We start from the raw sequence: 19336 nt of genomic DNA on the forward strand, positions 1-19336 counted from the left end.
TTGAAAAAGCAACTAAGCTGGGATTGAACTTAATTTCTTAAGTGCATTTTACAAAGATAAATTTACAGAAGTATATTCAGCATATACAACACAGATGGGTACCTAATAAAATTCAATTGAATAAATATCTGCACTACAGCCAAACTTCCTTGATGATAGAAATACGGTACTAATAACATCCTTTTTTTTCCTTGAGCAAACATAATATTTAGATATTTTGTTTTCAATTAGGTGGATCCATCCGTTTACTTCTATTTAGCAAATATTTTTAACCATATGCTCTTTAATGCCCTTTGGTGAGTCTAAACTCTAGTAGGCTGGATTAGATTGTTGATATTTAAAATTTGGTTAGCATTCAAACAATATCTTCACTTATTCATGGCTGTTATAGAAAAGGGAAATTCCAAAGTAACCCACCTTAGCAAAATGTAAACATTTCTAGGGACCCCTGTTTTACTTTTTGTGCTTAGCTTTTCAAACTTTCCAAATATGCAAGACTGCAAATTTTCACGAGAAAAGCACACCCATACCCTAACTAAAATCATAATACAATTAATAATAAAGTTATATTTTAAGGTAAAGGTAAAGTTTCCCCCGCACATGCGTGCTAGTCGTTTCCGACTCTAGGGGCCGGTGCTCATCTCCGTTTCATAGCCGAAGAGCCAGCGTTTGTCCGAGGACGTCTCCGTGGTCATGTGGCCGGCATGACTAGACGCCAAAGGCGCACGGAACGCTGTTACCTTCCCACCGTAGTGGTCCCTATTTTTCTACTTGCATTTTTACGTGCTTTCGAACTGCTAGGTTGGCAGAAGCTGGGACGAGTAACAGGCGCTCACTCTGTTACGCGGTACTCGGGATTCGACCCGCCAAACTGCCGACCTTCCGATCGACAAGCTCAGCGTCCTAACCCACTGAGCCACCGCGTCCCTTTTAGTTATATTTTATTAATACATTAATAAAAACAAGCTTGCAGTCATGCTTAGTTAATTAAATGGCACAGAGAATAACATGTGAAATGAAATAAAAGTAACAAAGCACTGTCCCAAATTCCCTAGCAATTGGGTAAAGTAGATAAATAGAAAAATATATTTCCTGATAAAAGTATCTAACAATCCTCTATTCATCTTGAGCTTACCTTATATTGGCAAGATGGGCAGTTGTTAGATTAACCAGAGCTGTAGCAGCAGCTTCTTTTACCTCTTCATTTTCGCTGCTTAGCAACTGAACAAGCTGGGGAATTCCTAACAGAGGAAAAATGTATAGAGGCAGTTTTAAATTAACTATGGAAACATTGTAAATTGGTGAATATTTTCTTCTGGTCATAATTCCATTGTCACCATAACTATTTACCTAGAGCTCCAATGGTTTGTTTACTAGCTAAATTCTCACACATAGCAGAGATGGCTTGAGAAGCAGCTGTTTTTGTTCCTTCGTTATCCGTTCCCAAAAGAGTGACAAGACATTTTTCAACTTCTTGTTCATTCAGGATTTTTCTGTTTTCAGCTGTTTACAAAGAAGAAGAACAAGTCATCATAGGTACCAACCTTCAGTTAAATAAGATTGTACTTTTGTAGAAAGAAAGCAAAATATTCATTTCTGTGCAGATATCGTTGCCAACAAATATTAACGTTACTATATTAATGTAGACTGAAGTATCAGCTTTTAAACAGCTTCAAGCATGTTGAAGTCTGCAGAAATAATCTTACCAAAGATATATTTCTAATCAGGAGCTCTAAGTAAGTGGGTTTGTAATGTTAAATATTATGTCCACTTTAAACAAAACATGCATCTTTACCCCTCAGATGTATTCTCACTAGGTTACAATGCTTCCACTCAATTAGTGTTAATAGGAGCCATGTGTACGGAAATTAAAAGGTCATTCTTACAGTAGAGATACTGCTTATTTGACAGTTGCAGTGCTAATCAAATTAATGCACAGGCTAGACACAATGGATGAGTGGTTAAAAAAGTGTTTTATACCTCTTTCTCAAATTTCTTTATTCTCCCTGCAAGTCCAGACTAACAGAAATAAATAAAAAGATTGCTAATATGTTCAATTCCATCACCTGATGATAAGCATTTATGCGAATATAGCGTACTTTAACATACTATACTGGTATATTCTTCTTGATATGTTTAATGAAGTCAGATTCAATTCTGTACTCATTCAGGATCAGAACGAGTGGGTTTGCCATCCACAATTCTTTCTAATGTAATGAATAAATTGCAGTGATTGCCTGCTCCTATCCCTCCCATATCACACAATATTAGAATGTAGATAATTCAGTCCTACTGTTAATGGTACATATCCTAGCTAATGCCTAGAAAGGCATTATTGCTTTTAGCTTATGTTTGGTCCAGACAGACGAATGACTCAGTGTTAACAGCAATAAGGTTTATTAATACACATATGTCAACTGACAACTGTCAAAATAACTCCCGCTTATATACTCGAGCTGTTTGAACTGTATCCAATCCCAAGCCCGGTTTTTCCCGCCTTACAACATTAACCAATGATTGCACCCGAATCTCCCGCTTCAAAGGAACCTACTTTGCAACAAGCAACTGACATAACAGCTTAGTTTGTGGAGAACAGGAAACATAACCTAAAAATATTCTAGAATGCAAGATATTATGAGAAATGCAGATATTTCTATATCAGTACTGCTTCATTTAATTTAAGCATACAAATATCCTGAAGCACATTTACTTTTCTTCTAAGATGTTACTGAAAATTAAAGTTTAGCTTTAACATTTTAAATAAAAAATGTAAATTTTATATGTTATTAATTTTATTAATTCTAATTCATTGCTATATCAAAATATAAAACCATAATTGCTAAATTAAATTATTAATTATTGCACTTAATATATTTAAACTATAAGAAGGATACTTTTTGTGTAAAATAATTATCAAATTGATTCTGATAGCATTATTCCATTCTCAAGATGTAGTAAGGACAAGTAGTTCTTAAAATCTTTCCATCATGACCGAAATGTTATATTGGTGAAAAAGACACAAAATAGGCCATTATTGGTGGCAAATACACTTTAGGGTCTTTTAAATTATTGATGCATTGTTTTAATTTATAGTTCAATTGAATTCTCAGGACATCTCAATGGTTTTGTTCTCATTTGTTCCTTTATTAATTAACCTTTGATGGCATATCTCAAATTTCTCTGTCCCTCCCCTGGGCAGTCTTTAATGGATGCTTGCAGGGACACACTAACTCGACAGTTTGGCAATATGAACCAATAGATTAATTCTACAACTGAAAAAAATGGCTCTTATCAGGAAATTATCTTTAGTTTAAAATATTTATTTCATACATTATAATAAATCAATATATTTTTAATTAGATGCCTATCTACTTCATCTGCTCAGATAATTTTACCTTCTATGCAGCTTAATAGGAAATTTTACTGGGTGTTTGTTTTACATAAGATTACTGACGAAAGCAGAAATAAGGTTTGCCACAGCAGCCATATTTAACAGCAAGTACTCTAGAGAGGGCATTAATTGGGATTATAGATTGGCTTGACTCATAATAGACTTTGCCTCTGGCTTGATGCTTGCCAAACTTATGTGTAATCCCTGGAAGTGGTCTCTAGAGAGTTCTCCATTCTTCAATCATTTGATTTTGATATAGCAAGTTATACCACATGTTTTTTAGTATCTGGAACAAAAGTACATATTACATTCTCATTTTTCTTGTACAGAACAGTCATGATAAAAAGATATTTGAAATATCCATTGCTTTGATTCTAAAATGTGAACAGAAGGAAATAAGGTGAACTTTTTTCCAAGTTTAATAAAATAACTAATAGGATTAAAAGAAAATTAACACCACAGAAAAACTAAGATTTTTAGTGATGTTAAGGTGATAGCACATTGTTTCAATGGAATGAGACTGAAATTCCCCCAAAGATTACATCCAGTTGAATATAGAATGGACTGTAAATTAGTAAAACTTGGCTGGATACCACTTCGTAAAAATAATACAAATACTAATACTAACAATTGCTATAGTATGATAGTATTATCTGGAAGTAAGCTACATGGATTCCAATTGTACTTATTTTCAAATAAGCTTCCTTAGGATTGCAACATAAAATTTTCCTATGAGCAGAAAGGTGGGGCATGAATGATGATAATGAATCGTCACTTCCACAGCTAACCTATCCATTTAATTATAATCATCTTTTAATGGCTTACTATTCAATCAAATTTGTCACTGGGAAGATAGAACAAATACTATAAAGGAATTTGCAACACTACAGCCTCACATCAAAGCAAACAAGTAAACATGGTTAAAAACAATTCTATGTGTATTAAAACTAAAACCAACAGGCATTTTTAAAAATCAGATAGCAAGACTCATTCACTCAGTCTCCCTCCCTCCAATTTTATAAAAATAGTACATGGTCTCAGACAGACAGTATAACTGAAAGCCTAGTGAAATACTGTTTGACCATGTTTCTCAATCAACATCATCAAATTAAAAGAATTATAGTCAAGATGGCTTTCCTTGGAAAATACACTGGCAAAAGAGCATTAAAGTCTTGAACTTTCTGTTGGGCTTTTATATATATAGCAAAAATACCGTATTTTCCGGCGTATAAGACAACTGGCCGTATAAGACGACCCCCTACATTTCCTGTTAAATTATAGGGTTTGGGCTATACTCGCCGTATAAGACTACCCCTTTTCCAACGCACACCAAATAAAAATTAAAAAACATCAGATTTGATTTTAATATGGTAATTTTAATTCTTATTTTAATGCTTATGACATGCAGGTACTTAGTAGGAAAACTGTCACTTATAAACATAAGACTGTTTGTCATCAAACATGTAAACATAAAACAGTGCAAGTGGGTTAAACTTAATAATAATAATAATAATAATAATAATAATAATAATAATAATAATAATAATAATAATAATAATAATAATAATAATAATAATAATAATAATTTAAAAAAAAAGTTGGAAGGGACCTTGGAGGTCATCTAGTCCAACCCCCTGCTCAGGCAGGAAACCCTATATCATTTCAGACAAATGGCTGGCCAGTCTCTTCTTAAAAACTTCCAGTGTTGGAGCATTCACCACTTCTGGAGGCAGGTTGTTCCACTGGTTAATTGTTCTAACTGTCAGGAAGTTTTTCCTTAGTTCTAGGTTGCTTCTCTCCTTGACTAGTTTCCATCCATTGCTTCTTATCCTGCTTTCAGGTGCTTTGGAGAATAGCTTGGCTCCATCTTCTTTGTGGCAGCCCCTGAGATATTGGATCACTGCTATCATGTCACCCCTCACCCTTCTCTTCATTAAACTACACATACCCAATTCCAGCAACCGTTTCCTATTTTCCTAATTCACTTTTTCACTTTTCCTAATTCACTCTAAAGCTTTCCCTGCGCAGAGCCTTAAGTAACACCAGCTGCCTGCAATAAGTGCAGGTTCGCATCCCACCAGGCTCAAGGTTGACTCAGGCTTCCATCCTTCCCAGGTATAAGCTGACTTTGTAATAATGCTGCTTGGGGGGGGGGGTGAAAGCTCTAATAAGCAGGCATATACATAGAATAAAGGCTATTGCTAAGCACATTGATTTGTGCTTCAAATTGTAAGTCGCCCTGAGTCTTCGGAGAAGGGTGGGATATAAATGGGATTAAAAAAAAAGACCAAATGGGAGATCCGCTCCAGGTTTTCCAGCCAGCCCGCCCAGTTTCTGAGTCAAATGTGTCCTTAGAGCTAAGCAGCTGCTCTGACTGCGGCATTCCCCACCTGCCTTTCAAGTTGGGATAGAGCAGACAGCTGCTCTTCAACTTTAGAAGGAAAGACGCCCAGACCCCAGCCTGTAAAAAGTCACAGACTGCAGCTTCTTCTCCAATTGGTCCCGCTTTCCCTGCGCAGACTAAATGGGAGATCCGCTCCAGGTTTTCCAGCCAGCCCTGTCCCTAAAGTTTCAGCACCCGGCGTATAAGACGACCCCTGACTTTTGAGAAGATTTTCATGGGTTAAAAAGTCATCTTATACGCCGGAAACTACGGTATAGAAACTGAAAGCTTAAATTCATTTATTATATAATAAGTCCAGGGAATATTCTTCAAAAAATACCTTATGTAATTAGCTTCTTTATTCCCCAATTTTGTGATTTAAAAACTGAGACTAAAATATTTATTAGCTTGAAGATCTATGTGGATAGTGGTATTTCCCAGAAATAAAGTAGTAGAATAAAATAATAATAAACATATATTGGTCCATTAATATCGGCTTTAACTAGCCTATGATTAGTTCTTAAATATAAATTTACAATTCAACTTGGTTACCCAACAGAGGAGGCAGCAGAGAAAAAGAAATAAAATAGAGGACAAAAAGGTTTCCTGCATTAGAAATTGTGTACAACAAATATACATAAATTAAAATAAGAATGTGAGAGGTGCTAGAAATAACTAATAACCAAGAGATGGTTGAAATAAGAACTGTCTAAGTCTGTCACAGCTTATGTCATCAGAATCCCTTGAGAGACTAAGAATCTTATTACAGACAATAAGAAGTACATTATTCTCTGTATTATTACATTTTGCTATATAGCACTGCTGTGCTTCAACTGCAGCTTGACAAATCACAATATAGATGCCACTCTGAGACATATTTAAACAGCATTGTCATGCTGACTGCAAGATACTTCCATCCAGTCTGCATGCTTCAGAATTCCATGGTGAATTCGGGAGTAGTGAACTGGTCATATAAATAAAGAATTACAAAATGGATCATTACAAAAGGATAAAATGAAGAGGTTAATTCCCTGGGGACATTAATTTATAAGATATTTTGAGGCAAGTCATATTTTAGAAAGAAAATGTCTGGGTCTTAATTTATTCAGATTAGATAAAGATGACAAAAAATCAGTCTTGTGAAGGAAAAATATTTTAAAGAGAAAATTCAGAAAGAAATTCTGTATCTTGGGATGAGTTGTTTAATTCAATAACAAACTATTTATTTGTGAGAACTTTTTACCCACATGTCCTCTTTACAAATAAATGAATGTACATTCTAAAAAATAAGTGGATGTTACACTATTTTATATGAAGTCTGTGTGTTTGTGCACCGACAAGTACAGAGAGATAGATTTGCAAGAAAACTCAATGGCTTGATTTAAGATATATTCAAGATGGGCCATATCATTCTAACTTTGTCCGTTCTGAAGTAAGCCCATTATGTGAATATGCTGTAAAAAAGCAGAGAGGGAAAAGGAGGAGAAGGATGGGGAAGGTCATTGTGTGGAGTGTTTCTCCATGCTTTTTATATCAACCTATTTACATATATTTTATCTAAATGCAGGGCATATATAACATTTGACATGGTTGCTCTGTGGTTTACTCCATAATATTCAAATATAAAACCTACTTAATTAACTTGCTTCCAAGAAATAAAGACACTGGATCTTTAACAGAAGAGAGCGCCCACCTTACTATTAGCAAGACAACTGGTTTTGTGCCTTATGAACTTTGAAAGAATCTTCCTTAGCAGGTACCAGAATAACTGATCTAGCATTTCTCCCTGACTTTACAGAATGGTAATTTCAGGCAGCAAAGTTTTCTTGCTAAAGAGGGATGACCAGGGCTTTTTTTCTCATAGAACGCTCAGAACGGCGTTCCGGCATCTTTTTTCGCAAAAAGAAAAAGCTCCGTCTGAAAGCCTATTGCAGGGCTAGGCAATCTTGGCCCTTTTTTATGACTCATGGACTTCAACTCCCAGAAATCTTGAGCCAGCCATGCTGAGGGGAAAGGGAGAGGTTTTCAAGCTGAGCCATGCTGGCTCAGGAATTCTGGGAGTTGAAGTCCTTGAGTCATAAAAGAGCCTGCCCTACAGGAGGACATTAAAGTTATTTACAGGGTTACTTCTTTGGGAACTAAACTTTTAGAATCTAAAACAGCTAATTAAGAAAAGCCAACAGGAAAGAACCTCACATTTTTCATCTGCTTCAGTCTTTTGGAAGGTAAAATTAGATAACAAAATAATTATTTCCTCTGTTAACATCTCTGCAATGAAATCAAACATTTTTCTCAATGTAATATGTCTAATTTAGCTGATGCTAGAAAAAAATACCCCTTCATGGATTACTGCCTTGTCGTGGCGAAGGGGCTTGCGTAATTCAATGAAGCTATGAGCTATGCCGTGCAGGGCCACCCAAGACGGAAAGGTCATAGCAGAGAGTTCTGACAAAACGTGATCCACTGGAGAAGGAAATGGCAACCCACTCCAGTATCTTTGCCATGAAAACCCTATGGACAGTACCAAAAGGCAAAACGATATGACGCTGGAAGATGAGCCCCTCAGGTCGGAAGGCGTCCAATATGCTACTGGGGAAGAGCAGAGGGCTAGTACTAGTAGCGCCAGAAAGAATGAAGCGACTGGGCCAAAGCCGAAAGGACGCTCAGCTGTGGATGTGTCTGGTGGTGAAAGGAAAGTCCGATGCTGTAAAGATTTTTTCTCCATAGGAACCTGGAATGTAAGATCCATGAATCAAGGAAAGCTGGACGTGGTCAAACAAGAGATGACAAGACTGAACATCGACATCTTAGGCATCAGTGAACTAAAATGGACAGGAATGGGTGAATTTAATTCAGATGACCATCAGGTATACTACTGCGGGCAAGAATCCCTCAGAAGAAATGGAGTAGCCTTCATAGTCAATAAAAGAGTAGGAAAAGCAATACTGGGATACAATCCTCAAAATGATAGAATGATCTCAGTTCGAATCCAAGGCAAACCATTCAATATCACAGTAGTCCAAGTCTATGCCCCAACCACCAGTGCTGAAGAGGATGAAATTGACCGGTTCTATGAAGCCCTACAGCACCTTATAGAACTAACACCAAAAAACGATGTCCTTATCATCATGGGGGATTGGAATGCTAAAGTAGGAAGCCAAAAGATAACTGGAATAACAGGCAAGTTTGGCCTTGGAGTACAAAATGAAGCAGGGCACAGGCTGATAGAATTTTGTCAAGAGAATACGATGGTCATAGCAAACACTCTTTTCCAACAACCCAAGAGACGGCTCTACACATGGACATCACCAGACGGTCAACACAGAAATCAGATTGACTATATGCTCTGCAGCCAAAGATGGAGAAGCTCTATACAGTCAGTAAAAACAAGACCAGGAGCTGACTGTGGCTCAGACCATGAACTTCTCCTTGCAAAGTTTAGGCTTAAACTGAAGAAAGTAGGGAAAAGCACTAGGCCACTCAGGTATGAATTAAATCATATCCCTGTCGAATATACAGTAGAGGTGACAAATAGATTTAAGGAATTAGATCTGATAGACAGAGTGCCTGAAGAACTATGGACAGAGGTTCGCGACATTGTACAACAGGTAGCAACCAAAACCATCCCAAAGAAAAAGAAATGCAAGAAAGCAAAATGGCTGTCTGAGGAAGCTTTGCAAATAGCTGAGGAAAGGAGGGAAGCGAAAGGCAAGGGAGAAAAAGAAAGATACGCCCAATTGAATGCAGAATTCCAGAGAATAGCTAGAAGAGATAAGAATGCCTTCTTAAATGAACAGTGCAAAGAAATAGAAGAAAACAATAGAATAGGGAGGACCAGAGATCTTTTCAAGAAAATTGGAGAGATGAAGGGAACGTTTAATGCAAAAATGGGCATGATAAAGGACCAAAATGGCAGGGACCTAACAGAGGCAGAAGAGATTAAGAAGAGGTGGCAAAATTACACAGAAGAACTATACAAGAATGAGCTTAACGTCCCTGATAATCACAATGAGGTGGTCACTGACCTCGAGCCAGACATCCTAGAATGTGAAGTGAAGTGGGCCTTAGAAAAGCTGAGCAACAACAAAGCGGAGGTGACAGTATTCCAGCTGAGCTATTCAAAATCTTAAAAGACAATGCAGTAAAAGTGCTACACTCAATTTGCCAGCAAATTTGGAAAACTCAACAGTGGCCACAGAATTGGAAAAGATCAGTTTACATTCCAATTCCAAAAAAAGGCAATGCCAAAGAATGTTCAAACTATTGCACCATTGTACTCATTTCTCATGCTAGCAAAGTCATGCTTAAAATCCTACAAGCTAGACTTCAGCAGTATGTGGATCGAGAACTACCAGAAGTACAGGCAGGATTTCGAAGAGGCAGAGGAACTAGAGATCAAATTGCCAACATACGCTGGATCATGGAGAAAGCTAGAGAGTTCCAGAAAAACATCTACTTCTGCTTCATTGACTATGCTAAAGCCTTTGATTGTGTGGATCATAACAAACTGTGGCAAGTTCTTAAAGAGATGGGAGTACCAGACCATCTTATTTGTCTCTTGATAAACCTATATGCGGGTCAAGAAGCAACAGTGAGAACTGGACACGGAACCACTGATTGGTTCAAAATTGGGAAAGGAGTCCGGCAAGGCTGTATACTGTCGCCCTGCCTATTTAACTTATATGCAGAGCACATCATGAGAAAGGCAGGGCTAGATGAATCAAAAGTTGGAATTAAGATTGCCGGAAGAAATATCAACAACCTAAGATACGCAGATGATACCACTCTAATGGCAGAAAGTGAACAGGAACTAAAGAGCCTCTTGTTGCAGGTGAAGAAGGAGAGTGCAAAACTTGGGTTGAAACTTAACATTAAGAAAACCAAGATCATGGCATCTGTCCCTCTCAATTCCTGGCAAATAGATGGGGAAGAAATGGAGGTAGTGACAGATTTTATTTTCCTGGGCTCCAAGATCACTGCAGATGGGGACTGTAGCCAAGAAATTAAAAGACGCTTGCTCCTTGGGAGGAAAGCCATGGTAAATCTAGACAGCACACTAAAAAGCAGAGACATCACCCTGTCAACAAAAGTGCGTATAGTCAAGGCTATGGTCTTCCCAGTTGCAATGTAGGGCTGTGAAAGTTGGACCATAAGAAAGGCTGAGCGCCAAAGAATTGAGGCCTTTGAACTATGGTGCTGGAGAAGACTCCTGCGAGTCCCTTGGACTGCAAGGCGATCAAACCGGTCAGTCCTAGAGGAGATCAATCCTGACTGCTCTTTAGAAGGCCAGATCCTGAAGCTAAAACTCAAATACTTTGGCCACCTAATGAAAAGGAAGGACTCACTGGAGAAGAGCCTAATGCTGGGAAAGATCGAGGGCAATAGAAGAAGGGTACGACAGAGAATGAGGTGGCTGGATGGAGTCAGAAGCAGTAGGCGTGAGCTTAAATGGACTCCAGAAGATGGTAGAGGACAGGAAGGCCTGGAGGAATGTTGTCCATAGGGTCGCGATGGGTCGGACACGACTTCGCAGCTAACAACAACAACAACAGAAAAAATAATATCTTTTGTACAGACTCTTGAAAACTATTTTGAATCTAACCTTCTATTACAACTAAACCACTTTAAATTAAACAATTCTTAAGAATCAAATGTTCTTAATTTGGACTTACTTTTACTGTTTGGACTGTTGTGTGTTTTTAAAAATAGATTATTTAGAATATAGTTATGTTGCACTTCAGTCTTTAAATAATTAATCTAGTATATACATAACAATATATGATGTCTTCCATGGTGAGGTTAACATCAATAACAACATTTATTAAAAAGGCTAAAATAATTTCTGGTGGTATTATCTGTACATTAAAATTTTGTTTAGTCACAATCTTTCACTTTTCACATTCTGGAAAAGCAGTGGACATGTATCCTAGCAAAAGATGTTACATATGTGCATAAGTGTAGTCAGTAGCATAAGCCATTTTAAAAATATCAGACATGCAAAGAAAGAAAAATAAGTCCAAAATATCTGTATTACATCCAGAAATGCCAACTTTGCAACCAATATTTCTCATCCATAACTATGGCACCCTAAGGATACCTGCATACATACAAATGCTTCTCTGGGATCAGTAACACAGCAGGGGTTGCTTTTTCCTTCTAGTAACAGATTGCTGGGAAATACAAAATATGGCCTTAAGAATTCCAATGTTTGTTACAAAATTTTCTGGATGTGGTTGGAAAGAGGCCTAGAAATGCCAGCACAAATACATCACACTTGCTGAACGTGCACACACAACTAATTATAATCTTCAATTATATGTGATATGCTATCAAGGAAAATGTATAGATATAGCCAGCAGACGTTTAGGGAACCTTTATTTTTCATACACTGTTCAAATTTTGTTTTAATGCCATGGTGATACACAATCAAATGTAATCAGTCTTTTTTTTTTAATCCCAAAGCATCTGTTCCCAAAGCATCTTCCGGGTGAGATTCAAGGTGCTGGTGATGACCTATAAAGCCCTTAATGGCTTGGGTCCGGGATATCTGAGGGAACACCTGCTGCCGGCATCAAGCTTCCTTCGTCCTGTGCGCTCCCACAGGGAGGGTCTTCTCAGGGTACCGCCAGTAAAAGATTGCCGGCAGACAATACCCAGGGGGAGGGCCTTCTCTGTGGGTGCGCCGGCCCTTTGGAACCAGCTGCCTGTAGAGCTTAGGACTGCCCCTGACCTTCGCTCATTCTGCCGGGACCTGAAGACCTGGCTCTTCGAGCTTTCTGGCCTGGACTGAGAGTATTAACTGGGGTTTTAATTGTATTTTAATTGTAATTGGGGTTTTTAGTTCAAGGTTAGTGTAATCATTTTAATTGTTTTTAATTTTGTAACTTGTATTGTTTTTAAAAAACCTTGTGAATCGCCCTGAGTCCTATGGGAGAAGGGCGGTATATAAGTCTAATAAAATAAATAAAATAAATAAAATAAATACAGTATAACAAAGTTTTGGATGATGGAATTATTTTTTATCTAAGGATAACTAATGATAACAGCTCTTAAATCTGTTATTTTGTTTTATTTTTGCACAAAAATTGTATAATTTGCATTTGCATTATTTACAAATGGAATATGTTGTTAAAATGTATTGGTGTTGAAATAATTAGTGCACACATATACCTAAAACCAGTTTATTGCATTTGGCAATTGTACTAAAATCTTGTTGTCAACCAATATAATTCATTTAATTTGAAATCAAGTGAAAAATTTAAATTATTTTATTAAAACAAATTAATGGCAATTCTTTTATAATAAGTTGCCTCAAACAAAATGAGTTTGACATGCCTGCTCTAGATAGTTGAATACTCCAAAATAAATTCTAGACCAGGCCTGTACATGCAGCCTAGCACAGACTTTTTTTTTTAAAAAAAAGTAATAAAATCACCACCACTGCCCTGAAAGTTATGTTGCCTAGTGCCTCCATGGCTTACCATGACCACGAGCTCCAACACTGTAGATGCTGCTCTAGTCACCAAATCATTGATTAGCCCACCAGCATTCCTTTGCAGACCACAAAGATTTTTAATTTATCAGTGTGGGCCTTTCCCTTCTACACGTTGCACAGACCTCTTCTACATTTTCTTCTTGCCTTTCCAAGTTAACTCCTTGGTCTGTCATTAAGCAAGAATTGACTTTGTAGGAAAGCATATTATCATTTGATGTATATTTAACATAAGTTCTACCTTTATTTACCGATTATATAATATTTGTATGCAATTTGTATGCACCTGGTGAAGTTCGGGGCAACTTACAATATTTTTAAAATCATAAGATTAAAACATAAAAGCAGGGCTTTTTTTCCTCATAGAACGCTCAGAATAGCATTCCGGCACCCTTTTTTGCACAAAAAGAAAAAAGCTTTTGCACAAGCTATGCTACTCCCTCTATTGGCTTTCAAAAGCCTATTGGCTTTTGAAAGCCAATAGGAATTGCTGCTGAGTGTGCCAAAAGACCTGGCCGGCAAATGTTGCACCGGCAAGTTGTCTGCAGCGAAGGCGATTTGGCAGGAACTTTGCATCCCTCCCTGCTGCCCAACTACACTATCTCAACTAGGTAAGTAAAAGAGGACAAGGAGTGGGAGGTGGGTTCTGCAGAGTCCATGTGCACTCCTTCCTTGTGCTCCCCTGGGTCATCCAGGCTGGTGGCCTACCTGGTGCTGGACCTGTGCCACCGTCACCTCGCCCTGCGTGCCTAAGTGGCCGCCCTGCATTGCCTGGCCCACACCGCCTCCGCTGCCCACCCCGCACAGCTTCGTCATATAGAGAAGGCCCCGCTGCTCCCACAGCACCAGCCGTGCCAGCTCCAGCCCTGGGGGCAGCCCACCACCAACACTCCAGCCCACCAGCCGTGCCAGCTCCAGCCCTGGGGGCAGCCCACCACCAACACTCCAGCCCACCAGCCGTGCCAGCTCCAGCCCTGGGGGCAGCCCACCACCTCGCACCCGTGACTGCAGCAACGCTCCCCCTGCCCCCCTGCCTCCTGCGGCCACCAAGATGAGAGTTCCGGCACCTTTTTTTTTTTTAGAAAAAAGCACTGGGGATGACAGAATATGCTTGCAGTCTTATCAAAATGTATAACACTGCATTGTATTGCTAATAAGATGTAGGATATGGCATCACTGACTCCTTATTTTAGACCTCAGCCAAACTCTTAAGATTTAATAATGGCATCTAATCATAAAAAGGAACCATTAACTGGACATTCATATACTTTAAAGGCTTTTCTCAAGACATAGGAATTTCAGTAATAACGTACGATCAGCGGCTGCTTTAGCAATAGCTCTTGCGGCATTCCTCTGAAAATCAGTTAGAGTGGAAACTTCAGTAAAGGCCAGTAGCTTTCTGAGACCCCCTGTCTCCTGGATCAGTTGCATAGTATCCACATCCTCAAGACAATTTGCCACAACTCCAAGAGCTTCTACATGTAGGTCATTAAATTCCTTTAAGTTAAAAAGATGCAGATATTAAATCAATATTGTATGATGGTTTAAAACTATGATTTTACTGTTTTCTGACCACATATTATGGTTTACCATATTCCCATAATGCAGTTATTATTATTTACGTACAATATATAAAAACACTAGTCTAGAAAACTAATATGCCATGACAGGTTACCTTAATTGCAGCAAAACATTTGGCAAGTTCTCTCATAATTTGAAAAGTGTTCAGAAGCTACAGCTGGCCCAGTGTGTGGCATCACAGGCAGTTCTTAGGGCCCCTTGAGTGGTCCATGCTATATCACTGCTTTGCAAGTTGCGTTGATCTGCTTCCACGTGCAATTGAAGATGTTGGTCATTACCCTTAAAGCCCTGCATGGCATGGATCCAATCTACTTGAGGAACTAATATCTTACCCGGATGAGACTGGCCCACCCACCTGCACCGGCAGAGAGGACATACTGAGGATCAGCAAAGGAATTTTGGTTGGCGGGATCCAGAAGAGCCTTTTGTGCCATGGCTCCTACCCAATGGAACATATTACCCCCTGAGGTGAGATTGGTTTCCACCCTCCTGATATTTCAAAAGAGCCTTAAGACCTGGCTCTGCCAGATGGCTTGGAGACCCAATGGGGGAAATTCATACTGGCTGACCAATAAAAATTCAAATCCCCTCCCCCATATGTCCAGCTCCCTTCTTTGCCATCTTCTTTCCATGATTTTATTGCAGCCAAAACAATCTGGAGCTGAACATGCTTAAACTGTAGAAATGAGAGTGGATTTTATTATATTTGACAGCACTGTAGCTGCAGTAGAGTCTTTCAGGTTTTTGGGTTCTATAATCTCCCAAGACTTGAGATGGTCACCAACATTAGAACCACCATTAAAAAGGCACAACAAAGAATGTTCTTCCTGCCTCAACTCAGGAAATTCAGACTGCCCCAAGAGCTGTTGATACAATTTTATAGAGGAATTATTGACATTTGAACTTCTATAACTGTCTGGTTTGGTATAGCAACCAAACAGAACAGGTACAGATTCCAGCAAATAGTTAGGACTGCAGAAGAAACAACTGAGATCAGCCCGCCTTCCATAGACCTGTATATTGTGAGGGTCAGAAAGAGGGCTGAGAAAGTATCTACAGACCCCTCACATCCTGGATATAAACTTTTAACTTGGGACACTGTTATAGGGACAGTTTTTTCCCCTCATGAAAATCACTCTGCTGCACACCTAATTATTACAGTGCTGTCTAATGTCTGTATATTTACCAATGTAGTATAGATATAGCATTATTATTTTTCTTATTATCTCTTTACTACCCTCTCTGATTTGTATTTTTATGGTGATATGATTATTCTGTTGCTTTGCACGTATAATATTTATATTTATATTTATTAAATTTTTATACCGCCCTTCTCCCGAAGGACTCAGGGCGGTGTACAGGGCGGTGAGAGCTTCTGCATAGGAGATAAATTCCTTGTGTGTCTAATCATACTTGGCCAAATATTCTATTCTATTCTGTCCTGTCCTGTCCTAACCTATCCTAACCTATTCTATCCTATCCTAACCTATCCTATCCTATCCTATCCTACTACTACTATCCTAGCCTCTGTTGTGTTTTTAGAATGGATGATTTTAATGTTTTTCCATATTCTTATGTTGTAAGCCACCCAGCATTGTTAGATATAAGATGCACTGCAAATAAATTTTATAAATAAATAAGGAAGGAAGCAAATAAATAAATAAATTTTGCTGATGGCAAAGTAAAATGTTGCATGCTAGTTGCCAAGAGAGGAATCAAAAGCTGCTTATTAATGTTTCACTGTTAGTCTGGAGGGAACTCTGTAGTGGAAGGCCAGAAAACTTTTTTTTAGTTTTTTGTTGATGAATTATTTTACAAATAATCTGAATGTTGTATGTCAAATTTGTAGATGACACAAAGATGGAAGAGTAAATATAAGTAGTCCTCAACTTACAACCACAATTGAGCCCAAAATTTATACTGTTAAATTGAGAAATTTGTTAAGTGAGTTTTGTCCTATTTTACAACTTTTTTTGCCAGATTTGTTATGTGAATCATTTCAGTTGTAAAATTAGTAACATGGTTGTTAAGTGAATCTGGTTTCCCCATTGACTTTGCTTGTCACAAAAGGAGATCACATGACTCCGGTACACTGCAAATGTCATAAATGTGACTAAGTTGTCAAGTATCTGAATGTAAATCACATGGCCATGGGGATGGTACAATGGTCATAAGTGTGAAAAATGGTCATAAGTCACTTTTTCAGTGCTGTTGTAACTTTGAACAATCGCTAAATGAACTGTTGTAAGTCAAGGACTACCTGTAAAAAGAATTAAAAACTGAATGAAAATTTGAAAGATCTGGAAGGCCTAGAATTGTAGTGTAAATCCAGTAAGATGAATTTCAAAATAATATATTACATTTACATCTTCCCCTCATTCCGAATTTCAGAAGGTGGGAGAGATATATCTTGACACTTATTTCTTAAAAGGATCTCTTTCCGAATTACAGTACAAACAGATTTGAAGCCAGCTGTACTAAAGAGTTGTTAAAAAGGCAAATGTAAGGTATACAAATCATAGGAAGCAATAATTCTGCACTAGTCAGGGCACAATTATAATAGTATGCCTATTTTGGATGTCATGATTTAAGGAAGACATTAAATGGAGTACATTAGAAAAAAGGGCAACTAGAAAAGAGAAGAACCATGAAATAAATTCTATGAGGACTAATTGAAAGTTACTATGATTAGTTTGGAGAAAGGGAGATTAATATGATATATGATAATAAAAAGGACCATTTGCAGAACTATCTCACTCTTTTTGAGGCTAGTCCTATGGCAGAAGACATAGTGAATGCAGGACAGCAGTTAAATACTTCTATAGCTGAAGCTAAGGAAGAAAGCTGGATTAAGACTTCCGGTTTTGCGCCATGGCAAGATGGACGCACAAAGACAGGGGTCTGCCTTCCACACCCGATTTTGCCCTGCTGGGGGCCCTAAAAAGGGCCTAAAGTTGCCCTGAAGAGGCAATGAAGAAGGAGAGGTGCCTCGTCGATTACAGAGAGATGGCAGTCTTTCCGTTCAATCTGAGGAAAGCCCTCCAAACCAGCAGGGGAAAGACTGGCTAACTTCCTGACTGCTTGGTGATTCTGGCGATAAATGTTTCTATGATTAGGGCATACTTATCACCCTGACCTTCTTGGACTATAAACACCTACAGAGCTTGGACTTTTAATCTCAAGAGCTAGTGGAAGAAAAAGAAAAAAAAACTTTTGACTACTTCTGGCTGGGAGAGACTTTTGAGCTGTTTTCAGGAAGGCTGAACATTTTGAACTCTTTAAACATTGTAGATTACAACCTTGCCGATTGACAATTTTTGGATACCTGAGACAAAGGATCACTATAAAATATTGCTTGTAGGACTGGACCTATATTCTGGAACCTATTGGATTATAAAGGCTACATATAAAGACCAGAAAACTAGAGGAAACTTCGTTATACTCTTACTGAGACTGGTGATACTAGAGTATTTCCAGGAATAATGCCTCAAGAAAAAACAAATACCTTTCAGAAGGAAATATACTCTATGCTACAACTAATTCACAAAACAATTGTTGCACACAAAGTGGACATAAAAAGAAACCATAATGAGACTATAAATAATATAGATAATATAAATGAGCAAATCTCCAAATTAAATCTACAACTAGAATGTTCCCAGACAACGACTACAAAGTATGAACAAATAAACCAGAAATCAGAAGATGAAGCAGAGGAAATGGACCTAGAGACAGAAGAGATAAAAGAAGGGAAATATAAACTACCATATACAAATAAAATACTGCAAGACACCCATAACAATGAAAATGCAAAAGACCCTTTACCTGTTAGGTATGCAAAATACACCTGATGACAAGTAAGATTTTTAAAAACGGAATATAGAGCTGTCAGGGGAAATGTCACAATTTGGGAGACAAAAAATGAAGAGAAACCGAGAGAGAAGGAAAGTGGGAATTGCTTAAGGAATATAAATGGGAGGAATTCCTCCCCAAAAATATCCTACCTAAATTGTCTTCCTCATGCCAAGCAACTTTCACAAAAATAAAAAAATTCCTGGGTGATTTAATTGCCTTGGCTTGGAAAGCTACTTGGCAAAGAAAGAAAGTGAGAGTTAGATTTAAAAAACAAAACATTTGATCTATTAGAGGGGGCATTATATGTTTAAATACTTATTTGACTATGGTTAAAAGAATGGATGACCCTTAGATATAATTAGACTTTTATAATGAAGGATATAATTTAGAATTAAAATAGCATTATTATTATTTTTCTTTTTTGATATGGGAAATATGAAAATAAGAGGATGATTGGTATGAATAAAACTTTTAGCTATATGGATGTAATTAATATTGACAAAATCATAACTGACAAAGATATTTCAAATATTGATGGGAAATCAAACTTGTAACAAGAGTATGAAAAACAGTATTGATAATTTATTATTATTTGTATAATAATAATAATAGTAAAATATCATGAAGATGTTTA

At 37.7% G+C, this 19336-nt stretch overlaps 1 protein-coding gene across 1 annotated transcript in view; it reads right to left on the reverse strand.

Moving 5' to 3' along the window:
* ARMC3 (armadillo repeat containing 3) overlaps nucleotides 1-19336 on the reverse strand; it is a gene marked incomplete at its 5' end in the record, with an annotated part of 74999 nt that overhangs the window by 35351 nt on the left and 20312 nt on the right. The window contains 3 exons of the mRNA XM_081343299.1: nucleotides 1136-1241; nucleotides 1351-1503; nucleotides 14580-14763. Of these exons, the coding sequence (XP_081199425.1) occupies nucleotides 1136-1241; nucleotides 1351-1503; nucleotides 14580-14763 (443 nt within the window). The remainder of the gene's footprint in view (nucleotides 1-1135; nucleotides 1242-1350; nucleotides 1504-14579; nucleotides 14764-19336) is intronic.

This window comes from Vipera berus, assembly GCF_964194415.1.
Source record: "Vipera berus genome assembly, chromosome: Z".
Taxonomy (NCBI): domain Eukaryota; kingdom Metazoa; phylum Chordata; class Lepidosauria; order Squamata; family Viperidae; genus Vipera; species Vipera berus.